At 40.0% G+C, this 21,012-nt stretch overlaps 1 protein-coding gene across 8 annotated transcripts in view; it reads right to left on the bottom strand.

Moving 5' to 3' along the window:
- Window positions 1-21,012, bottom strand: part of LOC123761307 (uncharacterized) — a 183,572-nt gene that overhangs the window by 147,948 nt on the left and 14,612 nt on the right. For all 8 annotated transcript variants that reach the window (XM_069328914.1, XM_069328913.1, XM_069328915.1 and 5 more), the window contains exons 6-8: window positions 15,562-15,626; window positions 12,878-13,039; window positions 6,770-6,892 (exon numbers count right to left, since the gene is read on the bottom strand). In XM_069328914.1, the coding sequence (XP_069185015.1) occupies window positions 6,770-6,892; window positions 12,878-13,039; window positions 15,562-15,626 (350 nt within the window). The remainder of the gene's footprint in view (window positions 1-6,769; window positions 6,893-12,877; window positions 13,040-15,561; window positions 15,627-21,012) is intronic.

The following is a 21,012-nucleotide window of genomic DNA, read 5'->3' as shown; positions in this document are numbered from 1 at the left end:
GGGTGGGGGGATAAGTGGCTCACTATGGCTGTGGTGGAGGGATGAAATCTTGCAATGATGTCACTGATTCACAAGTGTTTGTGCAGCTACCAGCCTGTAGAGGTTACCCGGGCCAGGCGTGCGGCAGGAGATCACACAAAGATATTTTTACATGTTTATTTCAATGCCGCTGATTTGTTTTTCTCACAATTTTTTTTGCAGTTTTATTATTTACTAGTGCGCCATTTGAGAAATTTCTATAATAAAACATTGGGGACATCTGAATGCCCAAACATAATTATGTCACTAATATGTGCACCATATTATATTCCTCTAACAATAACACATTGTTTTTGCAGTTATCACAATGACTACACATGTTATATGTAACTATCTACATTAGTAAGCATCATTACGAACCATTAGGCAGTTCTGTTGGGTGTGATAATCTCCCAACCAGTGACTCTGTCTTAGTCTCGTGCTACACATTTTCCACCAATTTATAACTGCACTCATTTAATTTACCTGAATTTACCCGAGAGCCACTAATACTAAAGCTCTCGACGAGGACAGTAAGCCAACTTCTTGTCAAAGGTCCCCCCATTTGCCCTGATGATCTTTTCCAGCTGTATTTTAAAACTCAACAGAGTTTTTGGTATATACGGCTTGGGCGGGTAGGCAGTTCTATGGGTTTATTACGCTACGGGTAAAAAAGTATCCCTGTTCTCAGTCCAACATTGTGGCTTGTTGAGCTTGAAACCGTTGCTCTTCGTTCATATTACATCTGACCTTTTGAAGAAATTGTCCGGATCAACATCATCCAAACTGTTCAGTACAGTATTTCAAAGGTTTCGATGAGATCCGCTCTGTCATGCTTGGTTTGCAGTGTTATTACCCCTGTGGCCCTCAACCGTTCCTGATACGTGAGTTGACTTGGCTCTGGAATGATTTCAGTTGCCCAGTGTTGCACCTTCTCCAGAGCAGCCATGTCTTTCTGAAGATGAGGTCTCCATGCCTGGATGCAATAATCCAGGTGGGGGACGCACCAGAAACTTATACAGTTGAAAGACTATACATTTTTTCCCTTAAAGGTAAAGGTACTCTTGATTATTCCCAGGGTTTGGTTAGCTTATTTTTACTACCGCTCCCACTTGTTGTGTAACTTTCAGGGAATGATGGATTCTGACTCCAAGGTCATTTTCTTCATCAATCTGTTGTAACGTAATGCTGTTAATTTACTAGTTGTGACGTGGATTGTTATGCCCCACATGCAAGATCTTGTATTTATTGACATTAAAAGGCATTTGCCAGTCTTCTGGCCATTTACGGAGTTCATACAGATCTCTTTGTGAAGTCTCAATATCATTTTCACTTCCCACTTTGCCATCGATCTTAGTGTCATCTGCAAATTTGATGATGTGGTTTGTATTATTTTCATCTATATCATTGTCATATGACATATGACAAAAAGGGTTGACCCCAAAATGGACCCCGGTGGCATCCCACTTTCCGCATTTCTCTAGTTAGATTCATTCCCATTTAATACGACCCTTTGTTTTAACCAATGTTTTATAAATTCCAGTATTCTCCCATTTATTCCATGTGCCTGTAATTGCCTTGCCAGTCTTTCTTGTGGTACCTTGTCGAAAACTTCAGCAAAGTCCTTGTAAGGTACATCTGCTGGAAGTCCTTTGTCTGAACAGCCGGTTACCTTTTCCAGAAATGTGAGCAGGTTTGTAAGGCATGATCTATTTTTAACAAACAAATGTTGTGTTGATTTTAGAAGAGTGTTCTCTGTGAGATGTTGGATGATTCCATCACTTAGGATTCTCTCCATGAGCTTGCAGATGTGTGATGTCAAGCTGATCGGACGGTGGTTTTCTGCCGAGCTCTTTCAGTCTTTTTTAAAAATATGGATAACATTTGCATATTTCAAATTTATTGGAACTATTCTTGGACCAGGGATTTTCTAAAAAGTAGTTTCAGTGGTGTGTATAGTGCATTTGCCAGTTCCTTTACCACTTTGTATTGAAATCCATCCTCACCTGGAGCTTTTGAGTCTTAGTGTGACAGTGTTCTCCTGATTGTGTCGCATGTTATGGGTATATCCCTTAATTCATTCTCTTCACACTTCCTTTAAACATTTGTGTCGGTGATGGAATGTCATTCAATCTTTCTAGTGCGACCACTGATGTAAAGTATTCATTCAGAGTGTTTGCTACTTTTTTTTTATCCAATATAACTTGGTTAGTTTCATCTTTTAGGTGTCCTACAGAGTTCTGAGTTTTGATCTTACTTCTTATACAGGCATAGAATGACTTCGGATCTTCCTTTATGTTTTGGGCAAGTTTTCTTTCGTAATTTGTTTTGGCTAATCTGATTTCCTGGTTGGCTGAATTTAATGACCTTTTATATATCTCATAATCCATGATGTTCGTCGTGGACTTTTACCGTCTCTATAGTTTACGTTTAGTTAACAAAGCTCTTTGTACTACTTGTGTCATCCATCTTGTTCCCTTTCTTTTCTTTTTCCTTTTTGACATGTATCTTTGAACGAGTTCAGTAATGACCTTTTAGAAATTTTCCCATAATGCTTCCATGCCATGATCACCTATCAGTTCCCTCCAGGAGGTGATAGTCTCCTCGATGGTTATCTAGAAAGTCATCATCCTGAACCTTTACGTAAATTTCTGTAATTGTATTCCATCTTAGAATATTGTGATCGCACGATGGGGCGAGCTTTTCCTCTTCTTGAATTTGATCAATCATGTCCTCTTCTGATGTTAGCACTAGGTCTAGAACTCTGTTACCTCGAGTGGACTCGGTCACATGTTGTATGAGAAAGGAGTCCTGCACCAGGTATAGAAATTGATCTCCTGCTTGCGATTTACCTAATCTATTGTCCCTTGGTTAAAATTGCCTATTATAAGAGTTTGGGTTTTGTGATGCAGCATATATCACATTATACAGAGCAGGAACTTCCTCTGCTGCTGCTGTGTCAGCCATGTAGCATACCCCTACTGTCAGTTTGTTATCATCTTGAGCAAGTATGTTGCACTATACAGACCCTGAGGATCCCATGGTGTTCAGTTCCTCATTTGAGGTTGCATTCAGGTCCTCTTTCACATAAACCAGTACACCACCTGCTTTTGTTGTTCTGTCCTTTCTGAATGGTGGATGATACCCTGGGAGGTGGAATTCCCCTTCAATAATGTCCTCTCGTCCTCATGTTTCACTGATAAGAATGAAGTCAGGATTCTCGGCCTCAGCATATGCACACAATGCATCAGATTTATTCACCAGGCTTCTGGCATTTGTGTATAAGCAATTTAACTTTCTTACGTTGTTACTGGGCTGAGAGATATCTCCTGGATTCTGTACATTATTATTCTGTTCATTTTCACTCCGGTTTTATGCCTGTTTGTCTTCCGAGATATATAAGGTTAGATCGGCCTGGCTGGGTGGAACTATGTACTCTCCTCCATCTACTATCTTTATCACCCATCCTCTCCTGATCATTAGCTTTGTATGCGACTGAATTTCGTAACTTCTTTATCTTGCTTCTTAGTACTCTGTCGTTTTTTAGCTGTTCGACTGTGAGTTCTGGGGAGATACAGACTTGCGTATACCCTTCATGATCTTTTAGGTTATGTGCACTGGTGAGTACTTTCCTTCTGTGTTTAAAGTTTGTAATGGTTATGCGTACCAGATTCGCTTCAGGCTTACCTATCCCCCTAACATTGAATAGACTAAGATCCTCCTCATTAACTATCAGTTTCACTATCATTTCCTCAACGATTTCCTGGTCATTCTTACCCTTTACTTTTGCTAGGTTCCTTATGATGAGGTTGTTTCCTCGTTTTTTTCTATCCAAAGCTTCTACTGCTCTCGCCAGATCTTCTACGTCACTATCTTCAACTCTGCCTGCATTCAGAGTGTTGTCCCTTGAGTGAATAATTTCTGCCCCGGTTAACCTGGTTTACCTCTGGAATCACGCCTACACGATTGTTAATTATCGATTGTTGAAAGTCCATAAACTGTTTCATCAAAACACTTCTGACCTTCTTGTAGTTCTTTAATCATGTCACTTTCATTTTCTCATCTGTTCTCCTCGTTACTTTCAACCGTATCATTGATGGTGGTGCTTGGGCCATTTAGGCCCTTGCTTTCCTTATTGCAGGTTTAGCAGTGGAAACGAAAAGGCATTTACCTTCGGTTTGCTCATTATTGTACACTTTTATTAATTTATCAGAGATCAAAGATTAATACTTGAGTATTCTTTTTAATACTTAATTCAGCGGCCTTGCTCTTAACTATACTGTAATTCTATGCGGAGCTCTATGTTTTTATTATTTTTTTATATATACAAGAGTTCTAATATTCTTGTAAAGTCACTAATTCGCATAGCAGGTCCTTAATTTGCGGACAGGTCCTTATTCTTAATTTTTCCTGAAATACGACCAGCCAAATCGTCTAACAATCAGGTACCTTTAAAAATCATTTGCAAATCCTCTGACCACTTAAGTTCATGTAAAGAAATCAATGATAACCTCAGTATCATTGTTACTTCGTACTTTACAATAAATGTTCTGAAAATCCCTTTACAGTCAAGTCCTCGGTTACAACTTAGTTACAAGGGGAAACAGAAGGAATACTGCCCAATCCTCCACACTCTACTCCAGATTCGAGTCAAGGTCCTCTTGTCTACATGGCGAGTGCACTACTTACTACACCAGTGTTCCAGATGTTGGTGCTGATGACCAGTTTAGAGCCATGTGAACTATTGCTCTCACACATATAGTCAAAGGCAAGGAGCTTAATATACAGCTGGTCTGAGTCATAGAATTTAATGTTTATACATAGCTTTACCTATACACAGATTCAAGAGTTCTTCTCCTTCCGCTGGGTTCAGGCTTTTCCTCTGATAACTTTATTGGTATGGCTGTTCCTTGTAGTGGTCTACACATTCATTACAACCTGGCTGATCCGACACTTCCAGCAGAAACTTGCCCAATTCCTTCTTGAAAATTCCCCCGTTTGTTTTGGCACTATTTCTAACATTTGCTGGATAGTGGTTTAAAAACCATGGGGCTCCTATATTCATAGTGTTTTTGACACAGGTGGTTAGAATCTCAGGGATTAGTGATAACACAGCTAGTCAGGTTCACAGACTGTTGCTGACACATCACTAATCAGGCCATGGGCAGTAGGCTAAGATAATCACAGGCCTTACACTTGTAATCTGGGCAGGCTCAAGTATTCTATCGAGAGTCTGGTTCTTCATTACTAATAGTTCCTTTGCCTGTACATGGGCAAGAGACTCAACTTCAGTACCCACATACAACACATAGCCAAAAACGTCTCAAAACTGTAGGTATACTCTCAAAAACCAGATATTATGTTCCCCACTCTGATCTCCTCTCATTATACTACTCGCTAATCTATCCCTACCTTACACACGATATCTGTGTTTGGGGCTCAAGTACTGCAAATTATCTCAAGCCCATCATCACCCAGCAAAAATCTGCTATCAGAACAATAACTCACTATCGAAATCCCTAAATATGCTAAACATACACTCACTCCAAACATTCTCCTGTGCTATTTGCATGCACAAAAACGTGTTCCTAATCCTAATCTGAAACTCGTCCTTAACAGATGTAACTGTAACAGAACCTATATTCACCACTCCAGTAGTAAATATTTCTTTGATATCCCCAGAGTCAAACTAAATCTGTGCAAACACACTGCAAATAAAGTGACCTGGTCTATGGAACTCACTCCCTAACGAATTAAAAAGCTGTCCAACTTATGCCTTATTTAAAAGTAAAACCAACAAGTACCTAATTTCATCCCCATAGTTTTCTACCCTGTGCTTTAAACTCGCACTGTATCTTGTGTTACCCACTCCCCCAATATATTTACCTAAAGCATGCAACATCATCAATATAATCACTGCTATCAAGTTATATCATAGTTGTTATGTTGAACACTAATTTTGCTACAATGTACTTGTTGATAATCCTCAAATTTTACTACAATGTTCCAATTAATTTTCTTCAAATTTTCTTACAATGTACCTGTAAATATTCTTAAATTTTTTCTACAAATTATGGTACCTACTTGAAATTATCTTTTAGATTAAGGACCTGTCCAAAATGCTTTGCGTGTTAGAGGCTTTGCAAGAATGTAAAAGTATCAATGCTTCGTATTCTTAAACCCAATGTACCTTCTTGTATATATATATATATATATATATATATATATATATATATATATATATATATATATATATATATATATATATATATATATATATATATATATATATATATATATATATATATATATATATATATATATATATATATATATATATATATATATAATTTTTGTTTAGCCTGGCAATAGGAGGGTTATTACTGAATGAGTCAGGGCAATTGGTGTTGGTATTGGTACAGTGGATCATGGTCAAGATTGCTGGTACTGATACATTGTATCAGTGTAATGTAAGATGGTACCAACACAATGGGTCATAACCACAACTCTTGTTGCTGACACAGCTAGTCTGGACCATGTGAACTGGCGTTAAGGCACAGCTAGTTCAGGACATGAGTTAGTGCCACATAATGAGGTAGGACCAGGAGGGAGGGAGGGTGTGAACTAGTCTAGACACACAGTGGGTCAAGGACTATAAGGGGTGGTGAGATATTATTTACTCACTGAAGGTTTATTTTCAGAAGAGGAATGAGGTAATGTTAATACTTTATGTGCCAAGATTAATACTTACCATCATAAAACTGGACAGCAGCTACAACATCAGTGGCAGGACTTCTCCCCAAGCAGCGGAATACATGCCTGTTACCACCGTCAGCCGTCAGGATCATTTGATGCTCATTCTCAGATGTAATTACTGGAATCAAGGAACAGAAATGCATGTACAGTACTGTTCAACTGGATATTTATTGGAAGGTAAATATAATCATAAATATTTTGTAAATATTCCATTGTTATGATAACAGTGCCTGCAGTATGTAAACATGTTATTACCTAAGTGTGGTTACCGGACGAGAGCTACGCTCGTCGTGTCCCGTCTTCCCAGCGCTCTTTGTCATATAACGCTTTGAAACAACTGACAGTTTGGGCCTCCACCACCTTCTCACTTAACATGTTCTAACCGTATACCACTATTTTTTGCAAAGGAAACTTTCTAATATATTTTTTGGCACCTTTGTTTCCTCAGCATGAATCTGTGTCCTCGTGTTCTTGAAGTTGCTGGTTTCAGGAATTCCTCTTTGTCAATTTGATCGATTCCTGTTATTATTTTGTAAGTAGTGATCATATCATCTCTTTTTCTTCTATTTTATAGTTTTGGCATATTTAATAGCCTCTCCTCGTAACTCTTGTTTTTCAGTTCCAGAAGCCATTTTAGAACATGCCTTTGCACCTTTTCCAGTTAATTGATGTGTGTGAGGACATTGTGTATTTATACATGTGAAAATGTGTAAACCCAAGTGTAGTTACAAGATAAGATCTACGCTGGTGGTGTCCCATCTGACGAGTACTTTTTGTCACATGATGCTATGAAACAACTGATGGTTTTGGTTCCCACCACCTTCTCACATAACGTGTTCCAACCCTCTACCACTCTGTTGGCAAACGAGAACTTTCTAGTATTTTTTTCAGCACCTTTGTTTCCTTCACTTGAACCTATGACTTCTTGTTTTTTAAGTTGCAGGTTTCAAGAATTCCTCTGTCAATTTTGTCAATTCCTGTTATTATTTTGTAAATCATATCACCTCTTATCCTTCTATCATCTAGCTTCGGCATATTTAACACCTCCAGTCTCTTCTTGGAGTTCTTATTTTTTAGTTCCAGAAGCCATTTAATAGCATTCTTTGCACCTTTTTGAGATTAATGTTGTGCTTCTCGAGATATGGGAACCATACAACTGCTACATATTCAAATTTTGGTCTTGTACAAGTCGTGAAAAATTTCTTCAGTATTTCTGATTTACCTGAGGGCCACTAACCATAGTGACCTCGACGAGGACAGGAAGCCGCCAGCTTGTTGAAGGTCGCCCCCATTTGTCTTGATAATTTCACCATCCATATACTTAAACGTAATTCAAAAATTAGAAAGTGCAGCACAGGATCCTCGCACAATGTAGGTTTGGACATCGAGCCTGAAGGTCCCGAAAGATCATAATAAAACTGGTAGGAAGGATAGAGAAACACCAAGCAGAAGGAAACGACAAAAACCCCAAACAATCATGGAGAGGGTATAAACAGCCACCAAAAACACTCCCAGTTCGGAACAGGGTGACAAAAGAGAGCAGCTCTGTATCCACAGCGAAGGGAAATGAACACATCAGGATGACTGAAAAACCCACAAAACAAATGATGCCCTCTCCTATTTCTCCCCGATGCCAGTGTTAAGAGTCATATCCACTACCCTGCAGGTTCCCTGAGATGCAGGGAGTCTTTTGATATATGAGGCTATCGAAATGATAACCTATTTATGGAGAAATTTGCATTTATAAGATTGACAGGTGAGAGGGGGGGGAGGGGGTTGCGCCCCCGTGTTCATACAAAATGGCGACCCCCTGCCTACAAGTCCGCCATTTTGTGGACGGTGCCAGCCGGCTGGTGATTGGCTGGCCGAGGTCATGTGACGTGACTGACCAATCAGGGCCCGCCATGACATCACCGGGAGACCTAGCTCAGGGCCTGGGGGCGCTGAGCCTGCAGAGATTCGTGGCGCTTCGTCAAGAACGGTCGTGCGCTGGTTGAGCTCTCTAGTTCCGAGGTCCACGAGTCACATTCAGTGGAGTTACGTAAACTGACAAGTTCTTATTGACTTCAGAAGACTACAGTACTTCAGGGAAGAGCGAGGAAGCCGAGTTCCAGCGGTGTCAGCGCGCCGAGAGCTGTGAGCTGATAGTCTTGGAAGAGTCGAGGGAATGGCTGCGGCAGGAGTAAGGAGTGGCTTGCCGTCAGTGGAACTCCGAGGTATTCAGAGCTGTTGTGATTGGATCACGCCCACTGGGAACTCAGAAGGGAGAAGACGCATCCTGATCCATTCGCTGTATCTATCGAAGATTTCTGTGTTGTTTGTTAAACAAACAATCGATGAGTTCTGTGCTGTTTGTTAAACAACACAGATACAAAGATACAGCGATAGCAGGCGGCTTGACATCTGCGAGGCATTACATATCAAAAAGTCATCACCAGCAATCAACAGCCAATTAATGCATAACTATATTCTACCCACTTCAAGACTCCGCACCAATATACAAGCATCAAGAGGAAGTATGGGCCAATAGGCCCTTTGCAGTTACTTCCATTCTTTATTTATTAATAATTTATCTTATGTTCATTATTTTTCAGAGCATAGATACAATGTGAAAAAGTCAATTTTTTCTTCAATGTATCTAAGAGCTCTTCGAGTTGTGAGTCCAGAATTCTTAGACGAAGAGTTTAAGAATATTGATTCGATTGGTCTCAAGCTTTGTTACCCACTGAGTTTTTTGGAAGTTTGCCGTAGCAAAGCACGTCGTATATATTATAATAATGTATGCAGTGAAAGAATTCGCCCAAAGAATGTTATGTTTACCATATTTCTCTGGGTTTGAGAATATTGTCAAGGCCTTGAAACTTTTTAATATACATGTATTGTTTAGCTACGAAAATATTGTTGGCAAGCTATTAGTTAGGAACAGCCCTCGTAGTGATAATTGTGTCATTTATAAAATACCTTGTAAAGACTGTAATAAGTTCTATGTTGGGCAAACATCTAAAGATTTGAAATGTAGAATTTCGCAACATAAATACTCTGTAAGACATGGCCAATTGTCTAATGCTTTGTTTGTTCATCTGTCAGAAGATGCTCACCAAATTGATTGGGAGATGGCTTCTTCAATAACGAATTGTAAAAGCACCTATAACAGAAACATATTTGAATCTGCTTTGATACAGATCACAAAAGAAAGTAACTTGAACATTAGCAGTGGTTTATATAACTTAGATCCATTTTTAATAGATCAATTAAAGGGCGATTTAAGTAAGATCATTGGAACACATTTGTTTCACTAATTCATTGTAAATATTTACTTTTTTTTATGCTATAATTATCCATGTGTGGGCCTGTGTGTGGTTGCTGCATCGGATGGGCCAATAGGCCCTCTGCAGTGTCCACGTATTGTACCTCACCTCACTCCACCATTCTCTCCTGCCTATTTATGTCCAGTACTCGACCTGTAAAACCACTCCTTCTGAACATGTATTAATATACGAAAGTACTTAAGGAAATTCCTATTTCAATTTTCCTCCGTGATCTGACACTGTCATATATATATCTTATGTGTCTGTAGTTTGCTTTTAAGAAAACTTTGTCATTTTATTATTGCTTTTGGTGTCATCTCCATCACATTGAGCATTGTGAGTAAATGATATATGATTATACCACACTAGTACTGGCATTACACAGACAAAGACCCTGGGTCTTTTTACACGATATTATATTTGAAATCTAGTACTGGCATTATATAGAAAGAGGTCCTGGATGGGCTGTTAATACGATATGCACTCAACATCTGTGCCCGAGGTTGCAGTTAAGGTATTGTGCACTTGAGTATTCATGTACATCATTGAGTCTGACTATTGCCTCTTAGGGTATTTACAGCTAGGATATATCTCAATTTGATTTATATATACGTGCCTGTTTCAGTAAAGTGAATATTTGATCTAGTGGATCCATTATTAAACAATGCACTTTCTAGTTCATCCCCAATAAGTTCACTAAATGATAGCCATTCATTTTATAATATCTCCAACCTCCTTCCAATTTCACCGGTAAACTCAACATTGCATTTCTCGAGTGTTTTTTGCAGGCCCTTAAACGTTTATTATTGACCCCACTGATTTATTTATATTAGTTTTAATTACATAGTTATTCCTTTCACTACGACTACCATCACTTACACTTTGCTTTCATTCATTTCATCTCCCATTGTTTCATAATTGTCCTCAACCACTATTTCCTGCCTTTCCTTCACTACTGTTTTGTTACTTTCCTTTAACCTCACCTGAATGTTTATTTTGCACCAGTGGACTCACTTCTCTGCCCAAGATTTCGTATTTACTCGCCAACTTTCCTTATTTCAGCCCACAAATCCTTGACAATACCATTATGGCCATCTTTCTGAGCCCGAGTAACCATGACTTCTCTCACCGTTATACTATCACTGCCGGAGTCCTGAATGGTGGCGTGGCTGCCTGTTGCTGAAACCTGACGAGTTACCCCATGCATTCGTCCGGTTCACTGGCGCTGTTTGGTGCTGACTTCTCTGCTGTTCTCCCGGTGTCTGAGTAAGAGCTCTTGCCTGCTCTAACATTCTCTGGTCTGGGAACATCCATACTCGGCCTCTTGCTACACACAGCTGAGCTGGCGTTGTGAACACCTCCACAGTTGCAGCATCGGGGGACTATTTTCTAACCCAGTTGAAGTTTGTTTCGACACATATTAGAGAGGTGAGACTTTCCGCAGAACCGAGATCATGGATCATGTTGACAGCGGCAACATTTGTGTCCCCATCTGCAGCATTTCAGGCATATTACGGGCTCTTCCACATACTTTGTCACCTGCCTGTAGCCAGCCCCGGTGATGAACACTTTCTCGGGAACTTCACCTCTCATTAGAGCCACCACCTGATTCCTAGCTTCACCTTTAATAAACCCACACAAATCGTCGGTCGTTGAGAATGAATTCGGGTTCTAGTATACGAGGGTATTTGTAAATAATCACCTTCGTGAGTTTCTCATTCTCCTCTGGTGTTTCCATGAAAGTTCCACGATATCCCTAATGGGTCAGAGACGTAACAGCCTCTGTAGAACCTACAGTAAAGTACGGTCTGTTCACACCTTCCTTCAGTAGTGGCTCGAACTTGTGGTGCTCTCTTTCAAGTTCAAGTTCAAGTATGTTTATTGAGACAAGAAAGAAATACATCTCAAAGGGATAGAGTAGCTTAGGCTATTTCTACCCCCCCCCCCCCCGTCTCTTCCAAGGTTGACTGTCCATAGCAGCTTCTAGTGGTAGGTCAGTGTTCACGAGGTTGGGAAGAGAAGCCTCCACCTCCGCTGACCGTCACCTACCTGGGCTTCCTGTCCACTGACTTTGTTAATTCCTTTATCGCTGATTATTCTCAGCGTTGTTCTTCAGTCTCTTGTCGTTTCCATTAGTCTTACTAATGGAATCTTTTTATTAGTTTAATGGAATTAGTCTTTCCATTCTGGTCTTGAATGGGACCAGAAACATTAACCAGATACCAAACTGCCAAGACCCTGTTAGATCTCCAAAACACCCTAGCGGCCCAAATATCAACCCATGACAAGTTATTAATGAAAACAGTGGCCAAAGCCTAGAACTTACGAACATTATGGGCCTAAGGGTAGACCACAGGCAGGTTAGCTGTAATGACACTTCAGACAGCCTGGGGCAAACGAAAACTGGATCGATTAACAGTGTGTCCACAGAGGCAGAACTGGTGGTGGGCAGGTAACAATGAACCAACTACTATATCCTTGTAGAAATAATTGTTTGTAACATTTTATATGTTTAAATGTTTTCCCTAAGATTCTTTTTTTTCGTTTTTGATAAGTGTGTGCTTCCTGGCAAATTCTTTGTTTAGCTTTAAGACTTGCCCGAAAAGTTATGCGTGTTACTGGTTTTCAAGAACATACTGTTTAATCACCAACATATATACAGAACTTTCATGACCCACTGTACCTTCATATACACAAATAAATAAATAAATGTACATGCTTGCACATTTTAATCAAAACTCGTATGATACAAAATTTAAAAAAACTTGTTAATAAAAACTAGAAATCTTCGTTACCTCCATCTATTTGTTTACTTGTCTCATATCTCCAGGAGACCAAGCTTCCCTTTGTGAGCTTGGTGGTCATATCCTGGCTGAGGCAAGTTAAACTGAGCCGTCGTCCAGAATACTTGCTGTCAGAGTAGGAGTTGTGCACCATCACCACATCTCCACGCAAATCTGTAAATAAACAGACTAACCAACTTCCCACCAAAACGAATGTTGTAACAATGCATCAATATGTCACGTGACTAGCTCTCGTGAAATCACTATATCTGAATGACACAATCTACGATGGTACAAGGAACGTGTTACACAACTGATTTAATAGTAATAAAATGCCCTGTACTATATAATGATTTGTAGGACACTGCAGCAATGATGGTATCTGGCACTGGGTTTATGTTACCAAGCTGAAGGAAGGCAAGGGTATATGTTACCAAGCTGAAGGAAGGCAAAGGTTTATGTTACCGAGGTGAAACAAGGCAAGGGGTTATAATAATTGCATTACACATAGCTCTGCTGTTCAACAAATCTCTAGAGGGGTCATACGTTTCCTAATATCCTTAAAAAAGCAAGAGTGACGCCAGTTCATAAAGGAGGCGAGACAGCTGACACAAATAATGACAGACCAATATCAAATCTACATATACTTTCAAAAATATTTGAAAAAATTATTTACAAATAGCTCAATTCCTACCTTGTAAAACTCAACATATTAAGTCCCTACTAGTTTGGCTTCCGTTCCGAAAAGAGTACTAATGATGCCATTATTAGTCTGCTTTATATAATCTACACAGCCCTTGACAAAAATGAGTTCCGAATTGGCCTGTTCATTGACCTGAGAAAGGCCTTTGATACTGTAAACCATAACTACCTCTTACTTAAATTTCACCATTATGGTATCTGAGGCCTTGCTCTGAACTATATTCTTTCCTATCTCCGTGACAGACACCAATATGTAGCCACTTGTAACATAAACTCCCCCACTCTACCATTAACAGTAGGACTGCCACAGGGCAGCATCATAGAACCTCTCCTATTTCTTATATACATCAATGATTTGCCAAATGTTTCTAACAATCTTAAACCTATATAATTTACTAACGATACTATCTTCATCTATTCTGATCCAACCCCCACACACTAAATAATATTTTCAACAATGAATTAAAAAAGTCCACTCATGGATGGCAACCAACAAACTCATACTACACATAGATAAGTCTTACTACATTTTATTTGGTAGTAAATCATCAAATCAAACTCCACCTCAGATAGACAATGTTAGCATTAGCAATAAAAATGATGGAAAGTTCCTTGGCCTATACATAGACAAGAGACTGAACTTCAGCACCCACATACAACACAGCCAAAAAAGTCACAAAAACGGTCGGTATTCTTTCTAAAATCAGATATTATATTTTCTACTCTGCTCTCCTCTAATTATACTATGCACTAATCTATCCCTATCTTGCACACAGTATCTGTGCATGGGGTTCAACAACTGCAAATTACTACAAGCCCATTATCACTCAGCAAAAATCTGCTATCAGAACTATAACAAACACTGCTTTCAGACAACACACAGCCCATTTGTTTTGCCGAATTTCAAATTTCCAATTTTCTTTCCAATTTCAGAATTGCTTTTAAAGAATATGCAGCGGTTGTATGGTGCCCATATCTTATGAAGCACATCAATAATCTAGAAAAGGTGCAAAGACATGCAACTAAATGACTCCAAGAACTGAAGGACAAAAGCTACGAGGAGAGGCTCGAGGCATTAAATATTCCAAAACTAGAAGATAGAAGAAAACGAGGTAACATGATCACTACGTACAAAATAGTCACGGGAATAGATAAAATTAATATGGAAGAATTCCTGAGACCTGGAACTTCAAGAATGAAGTCACAGATTTAAACTAACTAAACAAAGCTGCCGACGAAATACAAGAAAATTCACTTTTGCAAACAGTAGTTTCAAAGCGTTATACGACAGAGTACTGGGAAGACGGGACACCACGAGTGTTGCTCTCATCCTGTAACTATACTTAAATAATTATAATTTCCTTCTCTTCATTAATACAGGGTACTAAGCGTACAAAAAGTCAGGGGTACATGGTACTACACACAACAATTACATATTACACTAGTATAATGTATTAGAAGGAATTTCCATTGTGCTGTAATGCAGTAGAGAAAGAATTCATGGTACTATAGTAAAGCAATTGAATGGTATCAGAAATGGTACAGTAGTACATACTGTATGTGAAGTGAACAGTGGTACAAGAGTAGACAAATGGTTGATATGTTACTTTAGTGAAGAAAGGGAAGGGTAAATTTTATTAGAGCACGGCAAGAGTAGAATACTGGAGTTAAAAGCAGGGTACATGGTACTAGAGTTAACCAAGTTGCAAAGGGTAGATTCTGTACAAGTGAGTATTTGGTATAAAAATATTGCACTGATGTTCAGATCTCTTAGTGCTAAATAGTGAGTAAATATGAACTGGTGAAAAATGAGAAAGAAAGATTGTGCTAATATGAAGCGAAGGGTAGAGTATATACATATAGTACTAGATGGAACACAAGGGCACAAGTTACTAGGTGAATGAACAGTGGGAATAGTCAAGCAACTGAAGCAATAAAAATAACACAGGAAGGCCAGATATTATAATGATGCAACAAGCCTGACAAGGTCTTACCCTCTTGAGTAACAGCAGGACTGGTCTTTATTATTTTGTATACTGCTGAGGAGGAGTTTACGTTCCTGTAAAAAGACAAGTTTGATGGTTGATCAAGAACAGCAGATAATAAAATAACAAATTCTATCATGAATTGCTCCTTATCAACCATAACCAATTTCTTTTGCTTTTCAGCTTTTATCAGTTTGGCACCTTTTGGGCTAAGAATGTCTCCCATCTATAACTACTTAATACAAGTTAGTAGCCCAACTGTCATTTTGTGTATATAGTATGTCGTCAACTTGTTATTCCAAGTCAACTATACTTATCACTCCACCCCCAACAACCATTACCCCACATCTTCCTACCCAAACAAAAGACTATTCCATGACTGCCAACTGTTTCCCCAAATCAAATATTATTTCCTTATAATCAAAGAATGTCCTCATATTAGACCAAACACTGCATTCTTACCTATCCACCAATGAAGCCAAATACTGTTTCCTACCTGTCTCCTCCTGACCAAAGATTGTTCTCTTACCTGTTAATTCCTGATTGAAATATGTAAAAGATACAGTGCAGAATACAACCTAAAGTTCAGTACTGCAAATATGTTATGTGGTTCCCTTTAAATCACTGAACTCGTTATACCAAGATCTCAATCTAAAATTACTTGGCAGAGGCATTCCAGAAAAGTATAAAAAAAGACACCTTCAGTACCCACAAACAACACATAGTCAAAAAAGTCTAAAAAACGGTCCGCATACTTTCTAAAATCAGATATTATGTTCCCTATTCTGCTCTCCTCTCACTATACTAGGCGCGAATCTATCCCTATCTTACATACGGTATCTGTGCATTGTGGTTCACCACTGCATATTACCTCAAGCCCATCATCACTTTGCAAAAATCTGCTATCAGAACTATAACAAATTCTGTCTTTAGACAACACACCTCCCCTCTGTTTAGCCCCTTAACATGCTAAATACACTCCACACATTCTCATGTGCTATCTACATGTAAAAAACCTAGTATCGAAATGATAATCTTGATCAGAAACTTTTCCTTGATAGGTGTAATAGAGCCCATGAGCGCCACACAAGAAATAAATATATCTTTGAAATCCCCTAAAGTCAAACTAAATCTGTGCAAACACTCCATGCAAATAAAAGAACCCAGTCTTTGGAACTCACTTCCTGACGAATTAAAAAATTATCCACCCTATGACCTATTCAGAAGTAAAATAAAAAAGCACCTAATTTCATCCTCATAGTTTCCTACCTTGCGCTTCAAACTCACACTATCTTGCACTACCCACTTCCCCAATATTAGTACTTAAGACATATATCTTTACCAGTATAATCATCTCTGTCAACTTATATTGTAGTTATTTGTTGATATAAGACCTTGCTGCAATGCACCTTTTCATTTTACCTGATATGTTAGATTAAGGACCTGCCAGAAACGCTACGCGTGTTAGTGGCTTTGCTAAAATGTAAAAATACCAATCTTATGTAATCTCACCAACCCATTGTACCTTCTTCCAAATAAATTTTTATTAATATTATTATTATCATTATTTACCTGAATTACCTAAGGGCCACTAACCCTAGTGGCCTCGATGAGAACAGGAAACCGGCGGCTTGTCGAAGGTCCCCCCCCCCCCCCATTTGCCTGCATGAACTTTTCCAAGAATATTTTAAAACTCTACACAGTTCGGGCAGTTACGGCTTAGGCGGGTAGGCGGTTCCATGCGTTAATAACCCTGTGGGTGAAAAAGTATCTCCTGTTCTCAGTTCTACATAGTGGCTTGCTGAGCTTGAAACCGTTGCTTCTTGTTTGTGTTACATCTGACCCGAAGAAAATATTCGGATCAACATCCTCTAACTTGTTTAGTATTTTAAAAGTTTCAATGAGATCCGCCCTGTCATGTCTGGTTTGCAGTGCTGATAGCCCTTTGGATTTCAAGTGTTCCTGATACGGAAGATGACTTAGCTCTGGAATGACTTGTGTTGCCCGGTGTTGCACCTTCTCCTACTATGTCCTTCCGAAAATGAGGTGCCATGCAGTAATCCACACGGGGCGCACCAGAGATTTATTCAGTTGAATCATTACCTTCTTTTCCCTGTAGTCGGAAGTACACTTTATTATCCTAAGAGTTTGGTTATCTTTTCTGACTGCTGGACCCACCTGTTGTGCAACTTTTAATGAGTGGTGGAATTTGACGCAAAGGTACTTTTCTTCATCAATCTGCTGTAATGTAATGCTATTAATTTAGTAGTCGTAGCGTGGGTTGTTATGCCCCACATACATGCAAGGTCTTGCATTTGTCAATATTAAAAAGTATTTGCTAGTCTTCTGACCATTTGTTGAGTTCATGTAGATATCTTTGTAAGATCTCAATATCATTATCATTTCCCACTTTACCATAAACCTTTGTGTCGTCTGCATATTTGATGATGTGATTTGTAATATTCTCATCAATGCTATTGATGTATATGACATTTTTCATCCCTCCTTCAAACATTTGTGTGGGTGATAGAATGTCATCCAACCATTCATGTGTGAGCACTGATTTAATAAAACAATTATTTAAGAGTGTTTGCTGCCCTTTTATCATCCAATACAGCTTGGTTAGTCTCATCTATTAAGGGTCCAACTGAGTCCTTTCTTTTGGTTTTACCTCTTATACAGGCACAGAACGATTTTGGATCTTCCTTTATGTTTTGGGCAATTTTTCTTTCGTAGTTTTTTTGGCTGCTCTGATTTTCTGAATGGCTGAGTTTAGTGTCTCTTTGTGTAACTCATAATCAATGATATCCATCGTGGATTTATACGTTCTCCAGAGGTTGCTCTTGGTTATCAATGCTCATCTTACAACCTGTGTCATCCATCTAGTTCCCTTTCTTGTCTTTCACCTTTTCGGCACATATTTTTGAACAAGTTCCATGATAACCCCTCTTGAAATTTTGCCATGATGCTTCCGTGTCATGTTTGCCCTTCAGCTCCCTCCAAGAGATGGTTTGCCGTTCCTACCCAATCAACTCCATGTAACCTACCTTACCTCCTAAATGTCAACCTATGTCTTACTATTATCAAACATTAATTATTAATGATTAATAACTAACGTAAAACTTCCGATATCTGCCATGTATAAGCTTTAGAAAATTGTAGACCGCTTGTTTATTTATTTTAAACTACTATCTGCACAAGCTTGTCGTGACGTCACCGAGTGCCCCGGGCGGCGCCAACGTCAGGGTTGACCTGACTGTGGAGGTGAGGGGACGCGCCTCGGTCACCTCTCGAGAATTTGAGGCTCTACAAGCCTTATTCAGTGGATTAAACTAGCCATCGCAGCCCACCATCGTTATTGGAGACCCTGCGCTTCTGGGAAGCAAGAAAGAAGCCAAGTACATTGGGCAAAGGAGTGCCAAACTTGGAAAATTGGTCGGCGACGACGCTGGGCGGCGCCGCTCGACGCTGAGGGTCTGGAAGGTGTGGCGGACAGGCCTAGCTGTGACCGAGTCACGTCCACTGAGGGTTTTGGAGGGACGACACCGTTCCTAGGACAAGGAGCAACGCCTTGTGGAAGGGACGAGTGTGTGAACATAGTGATTAGCTCAGTGCCCACTGGTGAACCAGGATTGGGATAGCTGAATCTTTGGGTTTGGATCGGCGATGACGTGAAGGCTTCACGTCACCTGAGGACCTGTGGAACGTTTCTGGATCGTCAAGGACCGACTAAGGAAGCGTGGGAACCTCACACCATCGAGGGACAGGCGTCGTGAGCCAGGAATGTAAAGGTAGATCAAATTTCCCTCCCATTACCCCTTGTGTGAGTAGGCTAGATAGGCCACGATATTTGCATATGTGTATTGCAGTATAGCATTATTACATTAGTAGTAGAATAGGCTGCAGGGCAGCTTGTGTCCAGGACTGTTGGAGAGGACAGTGTGTGTGGACGACAGGACAGTTGAAGAGGAGGTGGCGAAGAGGCCCTTCTGTGAAAGAGTGTGTGACTCCTGTCTAATCTGCCCAGTGGAAGGAGTGGTTGGAGGTCATGAAAGAAGAGTTGCTGACGATCTCCAGATTAATTATCCTTATTTTCATTTTCATGTATTGCTTGTGATTGTATGTGTGATCATGTAATTTGTGTCTGTAAATTCACACATTTTATCATTGTGTTTAAGTGTGCCTCCATTATCATAGTACCATCTAGGGTTATCATAGTACCACCTAGGGAACATCACGTTCTCTATAGAAGTTCTTATCCCCTGGAGAGTGGTAAAGCAGCACAGACTTATATAAAAGTGTACCCTAGGCCATCCGACCAGTATCAGAGCCTGAATGGAGGCAACATGGTGGCAACAAGTAACGTAGTGGCTGGAGAGAGGTAAAGCCACACAGACCTTTTGGGAGAGTACCCTGGGCTGACAGTCCAGTGGCAGATCCATGGAAGTAGCAACACTCTGGCAACGAACAGTATAGAATACACCCACTGAACTGCATCGCTGGGGTGCAGATATACTAACCCAGCTGACGACCTTGTTAAGAAGAAGATAGAGAAGGCAGGTGGGAAAGGAGTTCCTGCAACCTTTTTGTCTGGCAGGCAAGACTCAGGGGAAGTTATTGTTATAAGGTAAGCCTGAGTCTTCCTTCACTTCTCCACGGGTCTAGGCCGGAATTGCTAACAGCAGTTTCCCTATGGTTGACTGAAGGGCTCCCAGGGTGAATCAGTGGCACCCCCCCTACAGTGGTGGGAGCAAAGACCTGCGGTGGTGGGTATTGCTAGTCCTCTCCTGTGGGGCCAAGGAGACTCCGGTGAATCCCGGGAGTCGGAGGGGCTGAGTATTCTGCCTTCTGAGCCCCTTCTGCCTTACAGCAGGTCCCTGCTGTAACCCATGCCCACGAGGGGACTTGCTGTATGGGTCACTCCATATCAACCTACCGTGGCTTTGCACCCTGGAGAGGACACTTCAGCCTCGACAACCAGAGCGCAACTCCATAATCATCCGAGGCTGCAGGATGCCTACTACTAGTATTTATTATAACATTATAAATGTAATTATTTATAAAATGATATATGTATTTATAAAATTATATGTGTACAACCATTTATTAATATAAATTGTAATTTGACTTGATTCCTGACCAGTCTGTCCTCTTACCTGCTAACTCCTGAACCTCAGCTTGTTCCATCCTCTCCAGAGACTTCCCTGAGCACTGAGCTGGTTAAAAACTGCCCAATACCTGTCAACATCTGGCCAAAGTCTGCTTCTTAACTGATCTTTTCAAGCTATAGATTTTTCCTCCCTACCTGGGGAGGCCTGGTAAGCGATCGGGCCGCGGGGACGTTGAGCCCCGAAATCATTGCAAGGTAACCTGTCCCTCCTAGCCAAAACGTATCTCCATACCTGTTTCTTCAGCTGTCATCTAGTAAAAAACTGTCTCCTAACCATCACCTCATTAGAG

Source organism: Procambarus clarkii, chromosome 22 (assembly GCF_040958095.1).
Source record: "Procambarus clarkii isolate CNS0578487 chromosome 22, FALCON_Pclarkii_2.0, whole genome shotgun sequence".
In the NCBI taxonomy this organism is placed as follows: Eukaryota; Metazoa; Arthropoda; class Malacostraca; order Decapoda; family Cambaridae; genus Procambarus; species Procambarus clarkii.
Note: the sequence above shows the minus strand (reverse complement) of the source record. Positions and strands in the feature narration are given on the sequence as shown.